At 36.3% G+C, this 25740-nt stretch overlaps 1 protein-coding gene across 15 annotated transcripts in view; it reads right to left on the reverse strand.

The window, feature by feature from the left end:
- The window catches only part of Dock3 (dedicator of cytokinesis 3), a 351959-nt gene that overhangs the window by 189113 nt on the left and 137106 nt on the right, over nt 1-25740 (reverse strand). For 14 of the 15 annotated variants that reach the window (XM_076575472.1, XM_076575468.1, XM_076575464.1 and 11 more), the window contains exons 6-7: nt 20610-20758; nt 7305-7389 (exon numbers count right to left, since the gene is read on the reverse strand). In XM_076575472.1, the coding sequence (XP_076431587.1) occupies nt 7305-7389; nt 20610-20758 (234 nt within the window). The remainder of the gene's footprint in view (nt 1-7304; nt 7390-20609; nt 20759-25740) is intronic. The other variant, XM_076575473.1, reaches the window with a different exon arrangement.

Here is a 25740-nt window from a genome sequence, read left to right on the forward strand (position 1 = left end):
GGATATCAGTCCTCTGTCAGATGTGGGGTTGGTGAACATCTTTTCCCATTCTGTAGGCTGTCGCTTTGCCTTGTTGACCATATCCTTTGCTCTACAAAAGCTTCTCAGTTTCAAGAGGTCCCATTGATTGATTGTTTCTCTCAGTGTCTGTGCTACTGGTATTATATTTAGGAAGTGATCTCCTATGCCAATGCATTCAAGACTACTTCCTACTTTCTCTTCTAGCAGGTTCAGAGTAGCTGGATTTATGTTGAGGTCCTTGATCCACTTGGACTTAAGTTTTGTGCACGGTGACAGATATGGATCTTGCAGCCTTCTACACGTTGATATCCAGTTATGCCAGCACCATTTGTTGAAGATGCTTTCTTTTTTCCATTGTACACTTTTGGCTTCTTTGTCAAAAATTAGATGTTCATAGGTGTGTGGGTTAATGTCTGGGTCTTCAATTCAATTCCATTGGTCCACATGTCGGTTTTTATGCCAATACTAGGCTGTTTTTATTACTGTAGCTCTATAGTAGAGCTTGAAGTCAAGGATTGTGATGCCTCCAGAGGTTGTTTTATTGTACAGGATTCTTTTGGCTATCCTGGATTTTTTGTTTTTCCATATGAAGTTGAGTATTACTCTTTCCAGGTCTGTGAAGAATTGTGTTGGTATTTTGATGGGGATTGCATTGAATCTGTAGATTGCTTTTGGTAAAATTGCCATTTTTACTATGTTGGTTAAAAGGACTTTTTTGAACCTCACTGATAACTTTTAGGATTTAGCAAAAATGTATGAATTATCGTCCATTTCCTTTTAATAAAAATTTGGATTTTTAATTTTTATTTTATTATTTATTATTTATGTGTATATGTACTTTGTTTGTATATATGTGTGTGTACAATGTGTGTGCCTGGTACCTGTAGGGACCAGAAAACGGTGTCGATCCCTTTGGGACTAGTGTTACAGATAGTTGTTAGTTGCCATGTGGGTACTGGGAATCAAACCCAGGAAGAAGATCCAATGCTCTTAATTGCTGAGCCATTTATCCAGCCTCATAAAAGATTTATTTCTTGAGAGAAAAAGAGAGAGAGAGAGAGAGAAACAGAGAGAGACAGAGAGAATGTGTGTATATCTTACGTGTGTCTACGTGCTTATGAATCCAGGTGCTCATGTAGGCCAGAAGTAGTTATCAGATCCCTTGTAACTGGAGTTACAGCATTTGTATGCTGCCTGACAAGGGTGCTGAGAACAGAATTTGGGACTTCAGTAAGAGGAGTAGTATGTCCTCTACACACACCAGGTCACGTTATTTATATGTCTGTATATGAGCTAACATAAATCCCTAAGTGATGAAACTCTCAATCATCTAAGAGATGTAAACTCTCAATCAGTTTTTCTTCATTATATCTAATTCTTTTTTGTTGGTTTATTTGTTTATTTGTGTTTTCAAAACAGGGTCTCACTATGTATCCTCTGGCTGTCCTGGAACTCACTATGTAGACCAAGCTAGCCTAGACTCACCGAGAACTGCCTGCCTCTGCTTTGAAGTGCTAGGATTAAAGGAATGCACCACTATGCCCAGCTTATTATATACCTGATTCTTTCAATGTAAAAATAAATGCACAACACAAAAGAAAATAAAATAGAAAATAAAAGTCTTGAATTTAAGCTTTTATGATAAATCAGTATTTTGACAAAAAAGCAGTAAAAGTAAAGCATGTATTTTAAAAGCTAAATATCTTTAAAAGCTTACAATAAAAATCACTAGTCTTTTGCCCATCTGTCCTGTTTCATAGAAAGAAACAGTTTTAATTCCTTACTGTGTTTTTCTCCAGAATTTATCAAATACTTCTAAATGCTATATTTATAATGTTCTCTTTTACTTCAATTTTAAAATGATCTAATCGCTTTTTATTATAGCAGTTAACTCTTGTTTACATCTTCTGTTCATCTATCTTCCTTTCAAAACTTTTGGTTAAAACTATTCATAACATTATAACCTAAATATTTTTCACAGTTAAGTAAGTCAATATACTTCAATTTTAGACCTTTTGTTTCATATTTTTAACATGGATCTAATTCTTTTTCTTTAAATTATGGTCATTCTTTGTTATCTGTCAGAAATTTGTTCTAGGCCTCCTCACAGATACCAAAACCTCCAGGATGGATACATTCTGCTCTTTAACTCATCTCTCAACTACTTAAAATATCAACTACAATGTAAATGTTATATAATGAGTGGCTATACCCTCCTGTTTAGGAATAGCTTCTTTTTTTTTTTTTTCTTTTTATTTATTTATTTTTTTTGGTTTTTCGAGACAGGGTTTCTCTGTATAGCTTTGCGCCTTCCTGGAGCTCACTTGGTAGCCCAGGCTGGCCTCGAACTCACAGAGATCCGCCTGGCTCTGCCTCCCGAGTGCTGGGATTAAAGGCGTGCGCCACCAACGCCCGGCTTTTTTTTTCTTTTTAATGTGACACAAATGAGCTATCTGAAAAAAGGGAACCACAATTGAGAAAATGCCTCCGTAAGACTGGCCTGTAGCAAGCCTGTGAGACATTCTCTTAATTAGTGATTGATGTGAGAAGGCTCATCCCATTGTGGGTGGTGCCACCCCTGGACAAATGGTCCAGGGTGTCTGAGAAGGCAGGTTGAGCCAGCCTTAGGGAACAGGCCACGAAGAAGCATTCCTCTATGGCCTTTGCTTCAGTTCCTGCCTTGAGTTCTTGCCTTGACTTCCTTTGATGATAGACTGTGATGTAGAAGGGGAATCCAAATAAACCCTTTTGTCCCCAAACTGCTTTTGGTCATGATGTTTTATTACAGCAGTAGAAATCTTAAGTAAGATATGTGGTTTAGAATAATGACATGTTTAAAACAGACATAACTTTTTTCCTGAAAATTTTATCATAGAAGTTGGTTTAAAATCCTCAGATATGGAACCTACAGATAGGAAGTACCAATTGTAACATAACTTTTTTCCTGAATATTTTATAATAGAAGTTGGTAAAAAAAAAATCCTCAGATATGGAACCTACAGATAGGAAGTACCAATTGTAAAGGGTCTTTTCCTATGTCCTCCAATAGCTCTATAAAATATCTTCCAATTACATGCTCTAGAAAAATTAAGGTTATCAGATAATTGTTTTTCTTCTACAGATAATCTTCCTGGTTACTTTCTTCTCATCTAATGTGAACCAGTTCTCAACAGTTTTTCTCTTAAATACTTGTACAAATGATACCTTGGGACTTCCTTATCCTGACTGCATCATAATTCTTTGCCCATTTCATTTGGGACAGGCTCCATTTGGATAGCACATAGTACCTTTGGTCTCCTCCCATCCTCCCATCCTCCCATCCCCCACTCCTTTTCTACTCCATTTTGAAGGAATAATTTAATCTTCAGTACTATCTTGAAAAGAGTCTCTCCCCTCCCCCTCTCCATGCCTTTGTGTCTGTTTTTCCATTTGAAAGTCCATTAATCCCATTATACTGAGATTAAATCTCTCATCTTTGTAGCTTCTCCTACTTTTTTCTTAAGATTTCTTTTTCATTATTTTACATGTGAAGGCATATGTGTCTGCATGAAGGAATGTGCATGTGAGTGCAGGTGCCTGTGGAGACCAGAGGCATCAAATCTCTGGGAGTTGGAGTTACTCTGGAAGGTGCCAGAATAAAAACTGAGTCCTCTGGAAGAGAAGCCATCTACCTTATCCTTTTCCATCTTATTATGATGTCTGCAAATTTATGTCCTCTTCTACTATAATTACTGTTGTTTTGTGTGTGCACACATATTCATATCCTATTGAGTCTAGTTATTGTTGCCCATATGCACATGGGAACAGAACTGACCACTTGGGCATGGGCAATCTAGATTGTTAGGGGACATGATTCTCATTTCCACAATTGCCTGTAGCTTCTAAACTAGGGGTAGAAGTTCATAAGTTCTTTGTTCAACCATTCTGGTATGCTGACTTGTATGGTCTTGTGTGGGTCTTGTACAAGTAATTACAGCTGTTGAGAGTTCATGGAGCAACATCCTCCTCATGTTGTCAAAGCAGTTCTCCCTGTTCTCTCTTTTCTTCACACCCTCTTTCACAATTACTCCCTGAGCCTTGGGCTCAGGAGTTGTGTTGTCCCACTTGGGGATAAGTCAGGAAGATTTTTCTCTTCCTTCTGTGTCATATTTATTCTAATGATCTTGATGTAATGTTTTTCTTTTCTTTTCTTTCTTTCTTTTTTTTTTTTTTTTTTAGTTTTTTTTTTTTTTTTAGTTTTTCAATACAGAGTTTCTCTGTGTAGGCCTGGATGTCCTGGAACTCATTCTATCTATCTATCAGGCTAGCCTCAAACTCAGAGATCCATCTGCCTCTGTCTACCAAGTGTTTGGATTAAAGGCATGTGTTACCACCATGCAGCTGGTTTAAATTTTTAAAAGCTGTGTGGATTATTGTACTCTTTCTGTATGTTTTCTCCTTTTTCTTTGTAGGCAACAATCACCGTTTTCTCCTACTTAGATCTTCCATACATTACTTGCGCTGTTCTCTAATTTTTATGTAGAGATTTTTGTTCATTCATGTATGGCTATCCAAAAGTTCTTTGTGGGATCTGTTATCACTGGGTTTCACTGTAGAAATCCTCTTGCTGAGAAAAGAAAGCAATCCTCTTGCTGAGCTTCAAATATAGATAGTTTTCCTGATGATGCTAAAATTACTATAGCTAAGCTTTACTCCTGAACCACAGACTTTAAATACAATTTTTTGAAGTTTGGAAGATACAATAAACTTGAAAACAAAATATACAGTATTCTTGGTCGCCCATTGCTTACCCCCAAAGCTGATTCTCCAGTATAGTTTCCCATTGTACTTTTATCATCTGGGCAGATCAAACACAGGAGTCACTGTTCTTTGATCTCTCTTTCCTGTACATGTGCATACCAATTCAATTTATCAATAACTGGCTCTAATGCCAAAGTATATTCAATATTGAACACCTTCTTACCACTTCTACTGTCCTGGCTCCAGTCTAAACTACTGAAATTAAGGTCTCTTACTTAAATGACTTCTCTGTGGTTTCATTTTATGATCTGAAAAACTTACCATGTCATTATCATGTTCTATCAGACCTCTGGAGAGAATTTAATTTGGGGCCTACAAAGCTCTTCACAATTTGGCTCCTGACTCTTTTTTTTTTCTCAAGGCAACTTTATTAACATACAAATAAAATTACATTTCAGCACAAATAAAATATCATATTTTCCCCCTATATTCTTTTTTTTATCCTGTTTATTTTTTTTCTTTTATTTTACAATACTATTCAGTTCTACATAACAGCCACAGATTCCCTTGTTCTCCCACTTCCTGTCCCCTTCCCTTCCCCCCAGCACACCCTCCATTCCCACCTCCTCCAGATCAAGGCCACCCCCAAGGACTGAGATCGACCTGATAGACTCAGTCCAGGAAGGTCCAGTCCCCTCCTCCCAGATTGAGCCAAGCGTCCCTGTATAAGTCCCAGGTTTCAAACAGCTATCTCATGCAGCGAGCCCAGGACCTGGTACCACTGCCTAGATGCCTCCCAAACAGATCAAGCCAATCAACTGTCTCACCAGATAGTTCAGAGGGCCTGATCCAGTTGGGGGCCCCTCAGCCTTTGGTTCATAGTTCATGTGTTTCCATTCGTTTGGCTATTTGTCCCTGTGCTTTATCCAACCTTGGTTTCAACAATTCTTGCTCATATAAACCCTCCTCTTTCTTGCTAATTAGACTCCCAGCGCTCCACCCGGGGCCTAGCCATAGATGTCTGCATTCAGATTCCTCAGTCCTTGGATGGGGTTTCTGGCACAACTATAAGGGTGTTTGACCATCCCATCACCAGAGTAGGGCCGCTGGTAGTGGCGCACGCCGGTAGGATTTGCTGAAGGAGGCAGAGGTAGGAGGATCACGAGTTCGAGGCCAGCCTGTGCTGACTCTTTCTTAGCCAAAATTATTTCACATTTCCTGGAACTGCCATTTCCTTATGTTGTGTGCCATTTTTGGAAGTTCCTTCCTTAGCTTTTCTAGTCTCCAGAACACCAATCATTAATTCTAATAACATCAGCATACACCTTATTTATGCTGTGCAGTACATGCAAGGGTAATTATTTGTGATGTATCCACTAAGAGCTTCTAACATAGGTTCATGATAGCACTAATCAGTACTATACTAAATAAAAGTATTTCATTTTCTTAAGTTTCTAAAATTTGCAGGTTTTCATCATATATTCCGAATCACTACAAACTCTTAAAAATGAAGTTCCTTAGTCTGAACTTCTCACCTTAAGTTTCTAATGTATTTTACATCATAATGTTGTGAGTTTTTTTTTACTTATTATCCAGCGTGTAAAATATAATTGTGTTTATCAGTCAACCCTATAGATTTTTTCATTAAAATGGTTACTTAGATCTATTGATGTTTTTATTTTATGCCCAAAATGTAATACACAGTTATAACACAATGTCATATTTCTATAATTATTATATGACTTAGGTATTATACAGCAATACATGGTCTATTGTTAGAAGTGGTTAAATAACTATGTCACACAACTACTAAATAATATGACAGGGATTTAAGGCTCATCATTTTTATTGAGTATCCTTTAGTCTGAGTTTATAATTCAGTATCATAACTAGAAAAAATTACATTAAATAGAGGCCAATTTTATTTGTTCAGTATATTTTTATAATAAACAATATACATCTAAGGATCTGCCAGATATTTATAGGCTTTATTATCCACAATATTCATCCCAAGAATGGAACCCCCTGTATGTTAAGAGTACTTGAGTTCCATTTTCTGTTTATAAACCATATATACAAACTATGAGGATGGTGATTGACAGCAGGACCCTGAAATGCTTCTTAACAACATCATGTCTCTAGAAAGATTAGCATATTATTTTCAAGTTCAATCACTTTTTTTCAATCATTGTTCTAACTAACAACTGATTCTTTGCTATGTTAGTCATCTTTTCATTATAAAAGGAGACAGGGGTATATAATGTTATTAACTACCACAAGTGGTAGAAAAACCAACAGAGCAAAATTAACAGAGAAGTAACCCCTACAAAGTATAGTGAACTCAGTATCTCTGCTTTGTATTTACACTTGGAAAGTGTGACATCAAAGTAAAATTAGTTGTTTCTTAAATACAGAGACAGAAGCAAAAGGACAGTTTTTTAAATGTTGCTTTAAAAAACATACAATTTACAACATTATCAGGGAAAACAAAGGAGAAAAATGAGCTGTAAAGGAACAATCCATTCCCTGTTAAGATTTCTTACCATTTTGTAGAGATCCGAGACACTAATCTGGTCTGAATCCACTACTTCAAAGTCTTTCCGAGGCACCAAGTCCAGGCCCAAATGCCTAATAAAGAGAAAGACCACATTTAGTTGTAAGTGCTCAGATTACTCATCTCTTTCTATGGAACTAGAAACCTCTTCCTGTCTCGATTTTGTAGACAGAGCTTCAAGCACTGCCCTAGAAGTGATATGCCTTTATGTAGCAATATCAAATTGTGTTCACTTTGGGGCAAAAAAATGAAGCTAGGGATTTTAAGACACAATTCTAGTTACTAAGCTGTTCCACCTCATAATTACAAGAAATTTTCATTTAGTATGTTTATAACAGTATTTTAAGAATACTTTTTACTAGACAAATAATAAGCCATTTTTTATTTCTGTTTCTCCCTCCATACTAGTATGTTCAAGGTTGAATTACGAATCATTTTCATCCCAAGGAAAAAAATTAACACATAAAAATAATGTCCCAGCACCACACATGGTAGTGCACACCTTTAATCCCAGCACTCAAAGGCAGAAGCAGGCAGACTTCTTTGAGTTCAAAGCCAATATAGGCTCCAAAGCAAGTTCCAGGTCAGTCAGAACTATACAGTGAGACTCTATCTCAACAAAACAAAACAAAAATCATGTCCTAGAAATTTGTTTTAGTTTAGCTGTATACTGTTTCCAATTTAATACTAACATTGGTAAGTCCTGAACATATATAAGCTGTAGTATCTTTAACATTAGACAGAGGTTTAAGGAATACTACTACTCAAGCAACAGAATTTACAAGATAAAGTATAATTTTGGACAGGAAAAAAAGAAGTGATGATAATTTTCAGTTGATTATGTGGCAGCATTAAGCAATGGAAAGAAATCTCTAGAAACATTATGTTGGAGTTCACATATCTAACATAATTTATAGTCAATAACTTTTAGTCCCCATCTCGCAGTCTAAGATACTAGCTCTAAACATGAAGATCAGTGAAGTTAGAGGGTTGTGAACCTATGAAATGGATTGTGACACTAGACTGGGGGAGATCACATATGAATTTATTTTTCTAAAGAGGAGAGCTTACTTATCAGGGTTTCAGAGATGGTTCTATGATCACCTGACTTCAAATAAAGTTATGAATTACTATCGCTGGCAAAAAGTATTCCAAGGGACTTTTTAAAAGAAACAACAATTACCCTACTTTAACTGAGCTATAAACCTTTTCATAATATGCTAGCAAAATTAATTCTGTAAGCTCTTTCAGTACACAGACCCCTACTCATTTAAAATAAAGTTAGTTGTGCAGTTAAAGTGTAGGTTTATTTTACTTATAACTTACAATTTACTTGAACTAGCTTTTTTGTTTGTTTGTTTTTGTCAACTTGACACAAGCTAGAGGCACTTGGGAAGAGGGAAGCTCAATTGAGAAGATGCCTCCATCAAATTGGCCTGCGAGCTGGTCTGTTGGATATTTTTTCAATTACATTTGATGTGGGAGTAGCAGTCCTGGACTTGCCTGGACTGAGTCTACCAGGTTGATCTCAACCCTCGGGGGAGTTTTTGCCCTGGAGGAGATAGGAATGGGGGGTGGGCTGGGGGGAAGGGGAGGGGCATGGGATGGGGGGGAACAAGGGAATCCGTGGCTGATATGTAGAATTAAATTATATTGTAAAATAAAATAAAATAAAATTTTAAAAAGTTGATGTGGGAGTCTACCCACTGTGGGCAGTATCATCCCTGGGCAGGTAGTCCTAGGTTTTATAGGAGGGCAGGCTGGGCAGGCCATGAAGAGCAAGCCAGTAAGCAGAGTTTTTCCATGACCTCTGCTTTACTTCTCGCCTGGAGTTCCTATCTTCACTCCCCTTCAGAATGAACTATAAGCTGTAAGAGGAAATAAATACTTTCTTCCCCAAGCTGCTTTTGATCTTGTGGTGTTTATCATGACATCAAAAAACAAACTAAGGAAAGCTTATTCATAGCAAAATATCCAATATGAAAGTATCAAATTATAAGATGATAAAATAAAAATGGAAAATCAAAACTATGAGGAAGATAGAAGCAAGCATATTAACAGTATATTAAAAGCAAGCATTAACAGCAAAATGAATACTATAATTAAGAATGAAAAGAGCATGCCAGTACTTAGGTTAGAAAACTAGAGTTATAAAATTATCTTTAAAAATATTTTCCAAAGCCTTTATAAGCCATGTCATTTAAATTTTTCTGAAAATAAAAAAAAAAGACATATACAAAAGCAGATTGGTAAGTGTCTCTAAATCCCAGTACTCACTGAGGCAAGAAGATAATGAGTTGTAGGCCAGCCTAGGTTACATCGTAAGATCTGTGTCCATGAGGGAGGAGAACAAATGGAAGGAGAAGCATGGGTAAGAGAGAACAAAATATTTCATATATATTCTTCAACTGCTTCAAGTTCAGAGATGTACAGCTGTCACTTGAGATCCAAGAGGGATTAGTATGAAAAGCACTCAAGAACACCCAAATCCAAGGATGTTCAAGCCTATTACATAAAACAGCTACAATTTGCACATAATACATATACATATTCAAAACAATTGCATATAATATACAATCTTTCTGTATACTTTGTCATCTCTACATTATTTGTAATATGTACAATGTAGCTGCTATATAAATAGTTGTTTAATTGCATTGTTTAGAAAATAATAAGAAAAACATGTAATTTAAGAAAAAAATTTTCCATTTTATGGTCAATTTAATCTATGTATGTGGATATGGAACTTGAAATATAGAGGGCCAAATGCATAAGGAATAGCCTAAGTACAATAATTAAGTAACAAAAAAAGAAACTAAGCAAATAACCCAATGAAAAAACAGATGTACAAGAACTAAAGAAAACTCTCATTGGTATCTAAATAAGTGGGGCAGGAATTGAATGTAAATGTGTTCTGGCCTTTGTGGAACACATGTAATGATGGACCTGGGGCCTTAGATTGCTTGTCCACTCAGCCACACAACCATGCACCATCCTACCCAATCTATACAAAAATTTCCTGAAGTTCTTTTTTATTGCATCATACTAAGAGTAGTAGATGTAGGGAATATACCAGTTTTGAGTCAAGCAAATGTTATTTATCATACTTTCTCTTTTGAGAACAGTGCTTTCCTGTTCCTAGAAGTAGCCAGAATGAAGTGCCCTTTCAGTACATTCATTTCATTATCTTGGGAAATAAGAGAATAATTAAGGAATGATCTAGTAACAACTGAAAACTGAATTATATGTATTATGATCATTTTTTAAAAATAAAAGATTTATTTCACTTTTAATCATGTGTATGCATGTGTTGTCTATGTGGGGGATATGTGCATGTTAGGGGAGTTGCCTGAAGAGGCCAAAAGAAGGCACCAGCTCTGCTGAAGCTAGAGTTACAGGTAGCTGTGAGCTCTTTTACATAGTGCTGGGAACCAAATGCAGGTCTTCTGCAAAATCAAGATGCACTCTTGACTGTTGGTCCATCTTTCCAGCCCGACTATGATCATTTTCAATTCAGGAAGAAAAGCTTGCAAATGTTAAACTAGTAACTAGTCTCATTTGAAGAAAGCAGAGCAATTACATAAGGAGATGTAATCTATACATATTCCCTACAAATCTGATATCCTGAAAAAGAGGTTCCTAGCCACTTTTTCCTATAAATTACTTCAAAGACTGTGAAATGAAATGCAAGAAACAGTCAACATGATTTCTTTCTATCTTTATTCAAAGGGAGGCAAGAGCAGTACAGCAGAATAATAAAAAGGGCTCCAATGTCTAATCATATGCTTTTTATTTTAATTTTTTCCACCAATCCACATTGACTGATATAGTCTCATTAGCTGTTTTAAGGATTGATGCATGTGAACACTCACCAGTGCCTGGCATTGTGGACAGCTACTGCGATTATAATTATTCCTATGTATAACATCATCAACTCCTTCCAACCCTCCCCCCTTTGCTGTTCCCCACCCCCTTTCCCTGCCTTTCTGTCATTCTAAGAATTGAACTAAGGACTTTGCATATGCTAGGTAAGTATTCTACCACTGAGCTACCATCTGAGTCCCTTCTTCTTACTTTTTGAGTAGTTATTTGAGCTGATTTTGACCTATCCCTATAGTGTAGGTGGCCTTAATATTTGATCCTCATGCTTCAATCTCCCGAGTAGTTAGATGCACTCTTGACTGTTGATCCATCTTTCCAGCCCTACTATGATCATGGTCATGGTACAGGTATAGGCCTGTACCATGACTTCGAGCTAGACACATTTTTTTTTAAAGGAAGGAAAATAAAGGTTTAGAGAGATTAAAAGTGGCCTCCTGGGGAGAAATGCGTTTTTATTAGGTCTATCTTTCTCTGAACTGATAGTATTTCAATTATATCCACTATCTTTCTGTTAATAACTGTCTAAGTACTAACAGCTACAAGTGACTATATTTATAATATATTAGTTATAATAGTTTGGAGGTTAATTCTCAATACTTCAATCTAGAAAGAAAGAAATACCAATTCATTAATGAGTAACCACCAGGTATGGTAAGAGCTTATTTTAATACAAAAATACATTTATATACTAACTACCAAGGGAGGGATTGTACTTACTACAAAATATAATGACAGGAAGAGAGGAAAGGGGAGAGAGAAGAGTAAAAGGGTGGAGAGGATCTGGGAGAAAATGAAAGAAAGGTGGAGAGGGAAAAGGGAGTGAAGGAGAAAGAGACAAACTGATTGGTCTAAAAATAAAACTTGAAAGATTTTTTTCTGACTACACACACACACACACACAGTCAAAATTCTTAAACAGAATAAGAATGGCTGCTGAGGACACTACCCCAACCACTAGAAGAACCTGAGAAGTCACTGGTATTTCTGCTGGTTCCTTATGTTTTACAAAGAAAAAAATGACCATATCTTTAATCAGGAATCCTAGTTTAAAATCTGTGAGGAAATTGATTGAGTGACACATTTTATATATTACAGACCAAACTACTGCTTGTGATACTCAAGGATATAAACTAAATGGGGGAGAGAAGCAGAGAAACATGAAGGAGCTGTTACAGGTAAAAATCTGATAGTGAAGGTAGAAAAGAGGAGGGAGGAGAAAAGTTATAAAGAGAAAGTGAGGTTAAGAAAGAACAAAAGATGCCGGACGGTGGTGTCGCACACCTTTAATCCCAGCACTTGGGAGGCAGAGCCAGGTGGATCTCTGTGAGTTTGAGGCTAGCCTGGGCTACCAAGTGAGTTCCAGGAAAGGCGCAAAGCTAAACAGAGAAACCCTGTCTCGAAAAACCAAAAAAGAAAGAAAGAAAGAGAGAGAGAGAGAGAGAGAGAGAGAGAGAGAGAGAGAGAGAGAGAGAGAGAGAGAGAGAAGAAAGAAAGAAAGAAAGAAAGAAAGAAAGAAAGAAAGAAAGAAAGAAAGAAAGAAAGAAAGAAAGAAAGAAAGAAAGGAAGGCTAAGCAGATGGCAGGTACATACAACCCTAACCCTCAGGATACTGAGGTGGAATAATTATAAATTCAAAGCTAGGCTATAGTAAGACTAGATCTGAAACAAAACAAAAATAAAATAATTAGAATTATAAATTTATAAATGATTCATTTAAAATTTTTTGACTTTGCAATAAAAATACCAATTTCATTTTACAATATAATGTGCAGAAACATTTTTGTTAGTTTTTTTAAGATAGGGTTTCACTGTGTAACAGCCTTGGCTGTTCTGGAACTCACTCTGTAGACCAGGCTGGCCTCAAACTCACAGAAATCCACCTGCCTCTGCCTCCTGAGTGCTGGGACTAAAGGCGTGCCATCACCCAACAAAAACATAATTTTAACTCAACAAAAGTTTATAAAATACTTGCATATTATTCAGATCTGAAATTTTCCCCCCAAAAATGCAACATATCAAATTCTATAATTTGTAACTACAGCACTCTTGAGAGTTACCATGCTATTCTGTTGTTCATAGGCGTCACATCTGAGTAGGATGGATGGCTGCTTCCCTCTATGGAAGCTTTCATGACAACTGCTGGCATCATGAGAGCAAGCAAACTTCTCTTTTCAAGGGACAGAGACCATTACAGAAAATCACAACCAATCACAATGCAGAGTTCTGGAGCCCAGTCCCAATGGATACATCTAAAAACAAAACACAACAACAACAACAAAAAAACCCTCCCACACTTAAGGCTCAGGAACACCACAGAAGGAAGAGGAGAAGGATTCTAAGAGCCAGAGAAACAGGATGTTGGCTGTGAGATTGTGTCTTCTAGTAATGTCAGAAGTTACACCCATAAAGTATCACCAACATGACTGCCAAACCATGAACTGAACAAGGCCACAACAATAGAAATGCTAAAGTAGATAGGAGAAAGACCACAAGACTTAGCTCTACACAGAGGAATATATGCAACTACAAAATACTGAGAGTGGGAGGAATAGTCTTCTCCAGGGAAGAGCACACCAATGGGTTAGGCAATACCAAGTGGCTAGCCCTGAAAACATAAACATCATACAAACTGATCAAGCTGTATTTAGGAATATATATATATATATATATATATATATATATATATATATATGCGATGACAATGAAAAAAAGGCTATGAACTTGAAAGAGAGCAAGCAGAGATATATGGGAGGGTTTGGGGTAAGAACAGAAAAGCAAGAAATGATATGATATATTATAATCTCAAAAAAATAAAAGAAGCAATAAAAAATTTTTAAAATAAAAATATTTGTCCCTTTGAGTATTTTTCTAAGGGAAAAATCAGTTTACTTGTGTCAATTCTAGATTGCTATAATTTTAATTTACCTATTTTATATTTTTCTATAGTGATGAAATTAGAGACTTGCAGAAAAGTCTTTATGAAAGGTATTGAAAAATTAATAAATTGAAAATTAATTACTAGGTACATTATTTTTTAACTCTTTGAGCTGAATATAATTATTGGACTTATTCTTTAAATAGGATACTTTAGAAGAGAGAATGAACAGTTCACTTGAAAAGAACTTTGTATTACACCCTTCCTGTATCACAGTTCCTAAAAATATAAGAACACAATATTGTTGGTCATGATGGCACACGCCTTTAATCACAGCACTCGGAAGCCAGAAGCAGTGGCTACATAGTGAGATCCTGTCTTAAAAAAAATAAGTTCTGTGTTTATTTTAAAATTTAAGAAAAGAACATGGAATGAGAGAGGCGAGAACAAAAGGAAGGAAAGGAGGAGAAGCAATACTAGGGGAAAAGTAAACTAAAAACCAAGTAACATCTAAACTACAAACACTGGTGACATGTAACTGAGTTTTAAGACGCACACATACAGGTACAGTCCTCTGAAAGTATGAGTTTTAGGATTCACCCTAGGTACAAATACCAGTTCCAGCACCCACTACATGATAGAACACCAACGAGAGTGCTTCTTGGTCACAGTTCCCTTTCTAGGTAAGACAAAGCTTTTGACTTGGAAGGTCATAGGAGTATTTCATTATAGTAATGGGTCCCTGCACTTGCCACAGTGTTGTAGTTACATACACTATTAATAGCTTTAATTAATACCTTATGAAATTGATTCTGAAAAAGCAAACTATATTATGTCACAGCTTATAGGAAAGGCATAAAAGTTTAGCATATAATCAGGCGGTAGTGGCACACGCCTTTAATCCCAGCACTCAGGAGGCAGAGGCAGGTGGATCTCTGTGAGTTCGAGGCCAGCCTGGTCTACAGAGCAAGAGTCAGGACAGGCACAAAAACTACACAGAGAAACCCTGTCTTGAACCCCCTTCCCCCCAAAAGTTTAGCATATGACTAATACTTAATTACATGAAATAAAACATTAAAATGTGTTCATCAAATACTGACAGTGCATCTACTACATGCCAATATGTGCTATGTACCAATGTTTTATGGCACTTATATAAGAATAGTAGAATACAAAATGTAGAAATATTCTGGTATACACAAGAATGATGAATGTGGTTTTCTGACTCAACTTTGGTGTGAAATAGTCTCTTTTACCTAACCTAAAGGCAGGAAGCATCTTAACAGTAAATCATCTATTCTTTTGAAATATTAAGGAAAAATTAAAGTTCAAGCAAGAACTAGAAGTTATATCATTTCTGAGCAAACATTTTTGGATTTGTCTATTTGCTTGTTTGTTTAAATAAAGATTAAAAAAGTTAATGAAATGATTACTAATGATATTCTGTTATACTCATAGATCAGTGCCTAGCCCAATCATCATCAGAGATGCAGAGATCCATGACCAAACATTAAGCAGAGCTCAGAGAACCCAGCAGAAGAGGAGGAGGAAGGACTGTAAGCAGCCAGAGGAATCCAGGACACCAGAAGAAAATAGCCCACAGAATCAAGTAAGCAGGGCTCATAGGGGCTTACAGACACTGAAGCGGCAATCATGGAGCCTACAAGCGTCTGTGCTGGATCCTCTGCATATATGTTGTAATTGTTTAGCTTGGGGATTTTATGAACTACTAACAGTGTCAAAGGCATTTTCTTTGTTCCACCAGCTAGCTACCAAATAAAGACATGGAGACTTCTTATTAATTATGAGTGCTCAGCCGTATCTTATGCCTGTCCCACTAGCTCTTTTGACTTAATTTAACCTGCTTCTATTCATCTACAATTTGCCTCAGAGCTTTTTACCTTTCTCTCATTTTGTATGTCCTATTTCCTGCTTCCTCCATGTCTGTCTGTCTGGCCCCTGACACCTCCCTGGAATCCCTTTTTCTTTCTTCCCTGAGCATAAATTCCTCCTCCTACTTACTCTTCCTACCTGGAAGTTCTGCCTATACCTCCACCCTTGCAATTGGCCATTCAGCTTTTTATTAGACCAATCAAGCACCGTAGGCAGGTAAAGTAAAACAGCTACACATCTTTACATAATTAAGCAAATGCAACCCATCTTTACATAAATATTCCACAACATAAACAAATTAAACACATCTTTACATAGTTCAATATTCTGCAATGAAACAGTGGGAGCAGTGGTATCTCTTACTCTTTTGCCTGCTTTTGGGACTCTTTTCCTCCTACTGGGTTGCCTTGTCCAGTCCTGATATGAGAGTTTGTATCTAGTCTCATTGCATTTTGCTATGCTGTATTCAGTTGATATCCCTGTGAGGTCTGTTCCTTTCTGAAGGGAAATAGAGGAGCAGTGGTTCTGGGGAAGAGGGAAGTGCTGGGAGAGTGGAGGGAGTAGAGGCTGTGGTCAGGATGTATTGTATGAAAGAAGAATAAATAAAACAAGGACAAACTAGAGACAGACCTACAAATTTTCTGTTTAGGTTTCAACTTTATTTTCTATTGGGAAAAAGAAGAAAACTAGAGGAAAGAAGTGGTGCATGAAGAAGGAAGATGGAGAACAGGGAAAGGATGGAAAGAAATAGAACTGTGTTTCTTTTTTTAAATTTAAAATTGACATATTACCCCCCACTATACACATACTTCATTGAGGAAAAGTTATAAAAATGGAAAAGGTCTACAGCTACTGAAAGGTATTTCCAGTGTACTTAGTTTTCTCAGGGGAGGCCTTGCTCTGGAGGAGGTGGGAATGGGGGGTGGGCTGTGGGGAAGGGAAGGGAGGCAGGAACGGGGAGAACAAGGGAATCCATGGCTGTTATGTAGAACTGAATAGTATTGTAAAATAAAAAAAAATAAAATATAAAAAAATAATAATTTCTACTTGTTTCTAAGATATCACCTTAAAACTACCCTCATTAAGATTGTAAAATATGTTTGGTTTGTTTTTTAAGCTTTGCAACAAAAAGGTGACTGATATTTGGAAAAATATTATTTATTTACTGGTTTTACGATTGCAGTTAAATTGCAACATAATGAATTATGTAACTATTAGTGGCATCAATTCAAGTTCATTTACTAGTATTGATTTTTTATTTTTTGACACAGGGTCTCTCTCTTTAGTCCTGGCTGTCCTGGAACTCACTGTGAGACCAGGCAGACCTCAAACTCAAAGAGATCCTCCTACCTCTGCCTCCACTGTACTGAGACTGAAGTTGTGCATCACTACTGGTTACTACTATTGATTCCTAAAGAAAATGCAATGATATTTTATAATATAATAAATAGTGTTTGGGGCTGAGGAGGCAAAAATCACTAGCTATACTGTTATTTAACATATTTTACTGAGCTTTTTAATTGTTTCGAGTCATTAATTTAGAGAACACTATTGATCAGTATACTTGAATTCATATATACTATAGTACATAAGTAGTTTAATATATAACAAAGATTACAGGGTACAGTTACAAAACTAGCTGGGATAGGATCCTGTTCCTTCAGAAAAACTATAAACAACTAATTTAAGTTGTATTTTTCTTATTATTAGTAATAACAATTATCACTCTCAGTTGAATCCACTCAGATTTATTAGAGTTCATATCTCCTTACTTACTCTTTTTTGTTTGTTTGTTTGTTTGGTTGGTTGGTTGGTTGGTTTTTGAGACAGGGTTTCTCTGTGTAGCCTTGACTATCCTGGAACACACTCTGTAGACCAGGCTGGCCTTGAACTCACAGAGAACCACCTGCCTCTGCTTCCTATGTGCTGGGATAATTAAAGGTGTGCACCACCACTGACTGCCTGGCATTCCTGATTTACTCATATACTTTGCAGTTTCTTTCTTCAAGTTTCATCCACAGAAAGGAAATGAGAGATAGCTATTATATCTAAAAATGGCTTTATTTGATCTTGACACCAACAGTTAGTGTGACTTCTTACAACTTCTGTCTAGTTTATCATTTCCCCGATGGAATTCTAAGGCAACTACTTTATTATCTTCCAGTATTTGCTATTATTGATAAAATCTTTGAGGTCAGTGTAATTACTTCCTTTTCTAAGAGAAGCTGTTTTTCTATCTAAGGATCTTTATGCATTTCTCTTCACCCCTAGAATAAACAAATATGTATCTTAATATGGACTTTAAAAAAAAACCACTCCATTCATTCCTTTATTTTTATTTATTTTTTTTAAAGATTTATTTATTATGTATACAGCATTCTGCCTGCATGTGTCCCTGCAGGCCAGAAGAGGGCACCAGATCTCATTACAGATGGTTGTGAGCCACCATGTGGGTGCTGGGAACTGAACTCAGGACCTCTGGAAGAACAGCCAGTGCTCTTAACCTCTGAGCCATCTCTCCAGCCCCCATTCATTCCTTTAAATGTATGGTGAGCCCTTTCTATCTGGTGGCTGCTTATTTTGGGCTCTGGGAATTTCTGTTTCTTTATAAATACTACTTCATTGTCTTTGTTCTTTTTCTGGGAATTATATCTGATCTTGAACCTCCTCAGTAATTATTCTCTAACAGTAAATGTATTCACTCAATTGTTTTCCATCTTTTTTGTTTTATTTTCAAGGCAATTACACAAAATTTATCTGAGTGTTTTATTTTAGAAATCATTTACTTCATTTTTTTTTCATTGACTCTAATTCTACATAATGGGCCTTCTTGATTCTCTTTGTAGATACAGAGGGAATTTGTTTTGTTCTTAAAGTTTGTAAATGAATTTCTATTTTTCTCCAAGGAGAAGTCATTTCCCCTAGGCCCTGGTAATTTTTTTTTCAATTCTGGTGTCCCTCTTCCTTGAGGCTTAATTTATATAAATATCGGTGAAATTTGATTGTTCATTTGTATGTAAAATACACTGGAAAAAATATAGAAAGATTTTGTGCATGAATAGATAATTGGCAGGCTTTCCTTTCTGGTAAGAGTGGGAGACCTGGTCATTATACTACGAAATCTTTAAATGCCACAAGACACAGGGTCCCAAATCTCTCGCCTGTTGCCCAGTTCTCTGAGGCTGTTGGTTTCTTATTTGCTTACATAAAGGGGAAACAAGTAGTTATTAGTTGTTCTCAAGGTATGATTATTCTTCATACAGACTTTCAAACCATTAGTATGACCTTTTAACATCCCTCTCATATCCCCTGATTCTGGGAGCTTCAGAGCAGACTGTCTCCAACATAGCTAAAGTTCTCTCTGCCTATATTGGCTCCTTCTGTCAAGTAGCCTACTTCCTACCTTTCAGAAATAGGTTCACATATCTCATTTACTGGTGGATACCCCTTCCCATTCCTTTTCTTTTCTATCATTTCAATAATGCCTTGGTTGGGAGAAGAACATAAATATTAAATATACTTAAGTAAATACATATGTCTGAAGTAGGAAACAACCTAGTTGCTTCAAAGTTCAATAAACATGAATAAGTTTTAAATTTAGGAAGAAATAACTTTAATCTATCTCAATTTACAATGACGTCTCAGATTTTTATTTTTAAAAAATTATTTTATTTTATGTATATGTGTGTTTTGCCTACATGTGTATCTGTGCACCATGTGCATGTATGGTGCCAAAGAAGCTATTAAGTGAGCAGCAGATCCCCTAGAACTGGAGTTACAGACAGTTGTGAGTCACCATGTTGGTGCTGACAATAGAACCCAGGTCTTCTGAAAGAGTAGCTTGTGTTCTTTACCACAGATCCATGTCTCTAGCCCCTAAATTTTATTTTAACAGCACAGAACATCATCACATCCACTGCACAAATGCAGGAATCTTTCTGAATGACAAATGAGTTAAGAATATTCAGAAGTATAAATCCTCATTTATAGATTATGATTATTCAGATTAATTGTATGGCTGGAAAAGGTATACAGAACACTAATCTCTCTTCTTCCCCTCTCTCTCTCTCTCTCTCTCTCTCTCTCTCTCTCTCTCTCTCTCTCTCTCTCTCTCTCTCTTATACACACACACAATATTCATTTATTTGTTGTGTGTGTATGCATAGAGATGCCATACAGAATCAGAATTTGGAGGAGTCAGTTTCTCATGTGAGATTCCACCATGTGGGATCTGGGGATCAAACTCAGGTAGAGAGGTTCAGTGGCAAGTACCTTTATCTGCTGAGCAACCACCTTTCCTGACTCCCTCTCCTTTTTTCTCTAAAGTACTATAGAGTATTTTTTTAAGTATACTGTGATTAGTGAGGTTTAAAATAAAGGAATTTGATCTCCTGGAAGACAGCTCAGAGGATAACCCAGTCCAATTCTTTAATTCTTTCCAGAAATAAAACACAGGCTAAGAAAACTTTAGACTAGAACTAGTGAATGCCCTTTGATAATGAGAAGAAACAATGATACCTAGCAAAACTGTTCAGAAGATATATTATCTTTTCATCATTAAAGAGAAGCCTAGATTAAATTTAAATTCTCTGAGGACTGAGTTACAATGAAACTAAGAGATGCCCAAGTAATAGTCATACTTACTCATTACCCCAGTCCAGGCGCACGGTGATGTGCCGTTTAACCTCCCGCACCTGATCCTGTGTCAGGTGACCAGACAGTAGCTGCCTTCGCAGGTCAATAAGTTCATTCATCACATGGCGTAGTTTGTAGAAAAGATCTACTTTGTGTTTCTGAAAGGTATTTTGGTGTGGGTGAAATATAAAAGGGGTATGGAAAGGGAATGAAAAGAGAAAGAAAAATAGTTAAACTATGAAAAGTGCTCATTTCCCTGAACTATAAAGGCAATGTAAGAAGGAGCTTACTTAGAAACAAAGTTTTGACTTCCTACTTGCTAAAAATTTGTGCACACAGTGCTATCTAACAAGGCAGTGTAACTAATCTGGATCATGGAAAAAGCACCCCCTCTATTCCTTTCTGGACTACTCATCTCAAGAAAATCAAAGTTATTAAGCTTAATCAGAAAAGTAACTTACACAGGAGCCCAAAGCTGATTTCACAACGGAAGTAATAATGCACTTAACAGCAAAGACTTCGACCATCTGGCAACACCTCTAGTTTCATCAGGAGGGATAGTCAAGTTAAAAGGAGGAGGGAGAGAATTAACTGCCCTATTTTGAAGCAACTAAGGTTTCATATAAAGCCAGTCTCAGGAGTGAGATTCCTTTCTTGGTTTCTAGGCCTCATCTAGCTTTCTAATTAGCTTCTTTTAAACAGTGTGGGTCCCTAGAGTAATTGATTTCTACTCTCTACTCCTTTCAGCTTAATAAAGATCCTTACGTTTACAAAAGTTAAGCAGAAACATCATAATGAACTTAATTAAGGGCATTATAGTGTTTATTACCTTGCAAGTAAAAAAACAAAAATAAAACTAAGCACTCAGAGTTGATGCTTCAAAAAATGTTAAGAATAAAAATTTAAGAACTGAAAGTCTCATTTCACAGAAGCAAAATCTTGACTTTTGAATACTTAGGATTCTGTTTCTTTCAAAGACAAAAATGATTTTATATGATTACTGAACAATTTGGAATAAAACAAGTCTATAAAGAATGTTTTTAATGATCAATCAACAAATGCCCAATGCATTTTTTTCAAATATTTATGTTCCATTATCACATGAATCCACGGGTAGAAAGGGGTAACCATATTATCACAGAAAGGAAAAGCCTCTAATATGGGTAATGACACAAAGAGTTGGAAATTTAACGAAATGATTGAAGTTTTTTCCTTTGATTACTTCATTCTGACAAAAATAAAGGGCAAGACCATCCCTGAGAGTGATGTAAAAGGATGCTGAGGCTCTAGGAAACATCAGTTTCTCAGGGAATGGTAACTTCAATTAGAGGGGAATTCAGTTGCTAGGTAGCTCTGAGATTTATGTACTATTTAAAAGTGGAGTTCTTTTTCTTTTTTAGGCCAAGTATAAGGAAGTATACTGACATCAGTGTATCACATGTGTACATGTGTTATGAATTATTATTTTTAAGATTAATTTTTTTATTTTAAGTGCATCAGTTTTTGGTCTAAATGTGTGTCTGTGTATCACATGCAAGTCTGGTGCCCACAGAAGACTAAAGGCGGCACTGGATAACCCTGGAACTGGAGTAACAGTAACAGTTGTAATTTGCCATGTTGGTGCTGTAAATAGAACATAGCTATTCTGGAAAAGCAGCCAGTGCTCTTAATTGCTAAGCTATCTCTGCAGCCTATGTGCTACAATGTAAATGTTTGTGTCACACCAAAATTCACATTTCAAAATTCTAACTCCTAAGGCAATGGTACTAGAAGGCAGTACCTTTGGGGAGATGATTAAAGTCAAGAGGGCAGAGCCCAAATACCATTGGTGCCCTTATAAAATTGCTCAATGGAGTTTGTTCATCTCCTACCCAATGTAGGATGTAGTGAGAAGTGCCACCTATGTGGAAATGGGCTCTCCCATGACAGTAACTCTGTGAGTATCTTTATCTTAGACTTCCCAGACTCCAGACTATGATGAATACATTTCTGTTCTTTACAGTTTACAGAATTTTGATATAACAGCTTTAATAAAGTAAGAGTACAAGTGTAGTATGTATATAATTATGTATATGGGTATATACATATATAAGCAGATACACACATGTAATATCTACACACATGCATATACATACATAATATTTATGCAAGACTATATTATAATATAATATCATATTATTATAATATTATAATTATAATTTAATTATAAACAATTATTTATCTTCTTAATAAGGAGTTTTCATATTTAGATGTCCAGAGATAATAATATCTACCATGCCCTGTTCTTCTGTAACAATGTGACATGGACAGTCCTTCAGGGAAAGACAGAGCGTCTTTATCCATGAATCTAGGCAGGTCCTGAGACTGTTCTGAGCAACAGAACATGACAGCAGTGAACTAAGTCAGTTGTTAGCCCTTAATTAGTTCTCTTCATGCTGTCTCTTAGCATGCATGAATAAATGAATGAGTTAAGTAATCATGCTTTTAAAAGCACAAGCTACACGTTAAAGTCACAAGTAGGCACTCTAATAACTAGTTCCGAATATGTGGGCTATATTGTATGCATAGCCTTGTCAAATCTTCAGGGGCTTACTGCCCACCCTATAACTATCTGACTGCAACAGAATGAGAAACCATAAGAGAAAACTGCCCAGCTGAGTTACTAAAACATTTAGCAGTTATTTGAAGCTACTAAGCTGTTCATGTTTTGTTATATAGATAACTGGAATAAAACTGCCATACTTTTTATCTAGTAGAAAATCCATTCTCATTTAACTATGCAAAGGTGGAAAAACCTGTCCTAGCCTTTTGTATAAAGACAGAGTACGAATGAAATGGATCATATAATTAGAAAGCAGCATTATTACTGCAATCATATGGTGTCAATTTATTTTCCAATCCTCTACACTCAATTCAGTGGTTCTCTCTGGCAGGGACCTGCTCCTGCTACACAGGCACTCTGCTAGCTTAGTTTTCCTTAAGCTTTCATCTGCAGTAATGTCCTTCCTAAAATCCTATCCTATCTGTAGTCAGTAAAATTCTGTGAATTCTCAAGAACTAAAGCCACTAACTCAGTAGAAGTTCTGTGTAACCAGAGCTCTTCTAGCACTTCAACTCCTGAATTAAGCTAGCCCACAACTACATGTGCAAGAAGTAAAGAAAATGAGCTCTCATGTTGGAATAACTGGATGTGTAGTCAGCATAACCAACAATAAAACAAAACAAAACAAAAACCGGATTCAATGAGGGACTTTGTGTTTTTTTTTTTTTTTCGAGACAGGGTTTCTCTGTGTAGCTTTGCGCCTTTCCTGGAACTCACTTGGTAGCCCAGGCTGGCCTCGAACTCACAGAGATCCGTCTGGCTCTGCCTCCCGAGTGCTGGGATTAAAGGCGTGCGCCACCACCGCCCGGCTCAATGAGGGACTTTGTTGTGAATTTCACAATATTGAGGACAAAGAGATGATCCACAAACTCTCAGGGAGACAAATTGTAAACAGAGGAACTAGAACAACACGGGCATAGATTGACAGAAACTACAGCCCTGGAAGACAGAAAATGGTGAAGACCTGCTCTCAAAGTTCTGGAGGGTCTGCTTTGGTTGTTGTTTTGTCTGTTTGAAACAGTCTCACTGGATATGTGAGTCTAGATGAAGTCAAACTCTTGATCCTCCTGCCTCAACCTTCTGAGCGCTGGCTAGGATAAGTGTGTATACCCAAACTAAGCTAAAATTCTGTATCTTATTTATAAAATTTTTATATTCATCAAAACTATCAATCAAAGGTAAGGGTAGGCTAAATATATTTTTAAATGCAAAATGATTATTTTTATTTTACATGATTTTTTTTCAGAAAGCTATTGGTAAAGTGTTTTTGCCAAATGAACAAATAAGCTAAAATTAAGGCAAAATTGGTTTAGCCTCAGAGAAAAACACATTTTTCAGGACATATTAATGTAAAAGGCAGCAGCAGGGTTCCACACAGGATATAACTGGAAAACAGTTATGTTGACTAAATATTTGAACATATTCAACAGAGACTTTTATTTCTGCTAAGAGGTTAGACTTTAGAAAACAGAGTAAAGAAAACCAAGCAGTCACTAAATACGAAAACAAGTTATACAAGAAAAGAAGCACAACCTGAATTCCTTATTTATGAAAACAATTACAGAGACATCATAACAACTTTATATTGACTCAAAAAAGGATGATATAGTATTTATGAAAATAGTTACAGAGACATTATAACTACTGAATATTGATTCAAATGATGGTGATATTGGATTTTGGACATAAGGCAGGAGTGGAATAGTACATGTGTAGGTGAATGAGCATTCAGTTTAATTATTGTCTTTTACAGTAAGAAAATCATTAAATAATACCTCAAGTTTAGAAAAGACATCCACTAAGGGAATATTTCTAGACTTGTAGAACATTAAGGAAATAGCTAAAAGAGCTAGAAAAAATAATGGAATTAGATATAAATGGAATATATAAATAAATGGAATTAGAAGTGGGAAGAGATGGCACTAGAACTCAAATTTAATTAAATAACTAACAGTATAAATTTATTTAAAACCCAGATTTACATACATCTTTGACTGTTTTAAAAGACAAAACTGGATATCCCCAACTATAAAAGGCCTTCTTCCATCTCTCATCCCAAGTTACCATAGGACACAAAGTTAAGTACAGTCTGAACACAGCTTTCATTGCTTTTTACCAACTTAAATATTGATAAACGGAACTAGAAAATCTGTCTAAGTACAATGACTCCCTGTCAAAATCAACACAAAAGCTAGACTACTTATATGTCTCATTCCTGTAACATATGAGAAATGAAAAGCATTCCACAGTAGAAGGCGGCCCTGGAAAAAGCTTTGTGTCTTGACTACAGCATGTGATTTGTCCACTGATAGCTTTCATATTCTGTTAACATTGCATATAGAGCAGCAGTGATTGCAGCTACCCTGCCAACCAAGACCCTTTAGGCTCTCAGTCATCCTGTAGCAGTAAAGGAAAAGAAAAGAAGCAGAAGGTACATATTTACATCTAGTAGTCTACAGCAACAGTCATTTCATACCAGGACCTAATTCCAAGGAAACCTAGGAGTTCCTTATTAAAGGCTCAGTGTTATACTAAATC

Source organism: Peromyscus maniculatus, chromosome 7 (assembly GCF_049852395.1).
Source record: "Peromyscus maniculatus bairdii isolate BWxNUB_F1_BW_parent chromosome 7, HU_Pman_BW_mat_3.1, whole genome shotgun sequence".
Lineage (NCBI taxonomy): Eukaryota > Metazoa > Chordata > Mammalia > Rodentia > Cricetidae > Peromyscus > Peromyscus maniculatus.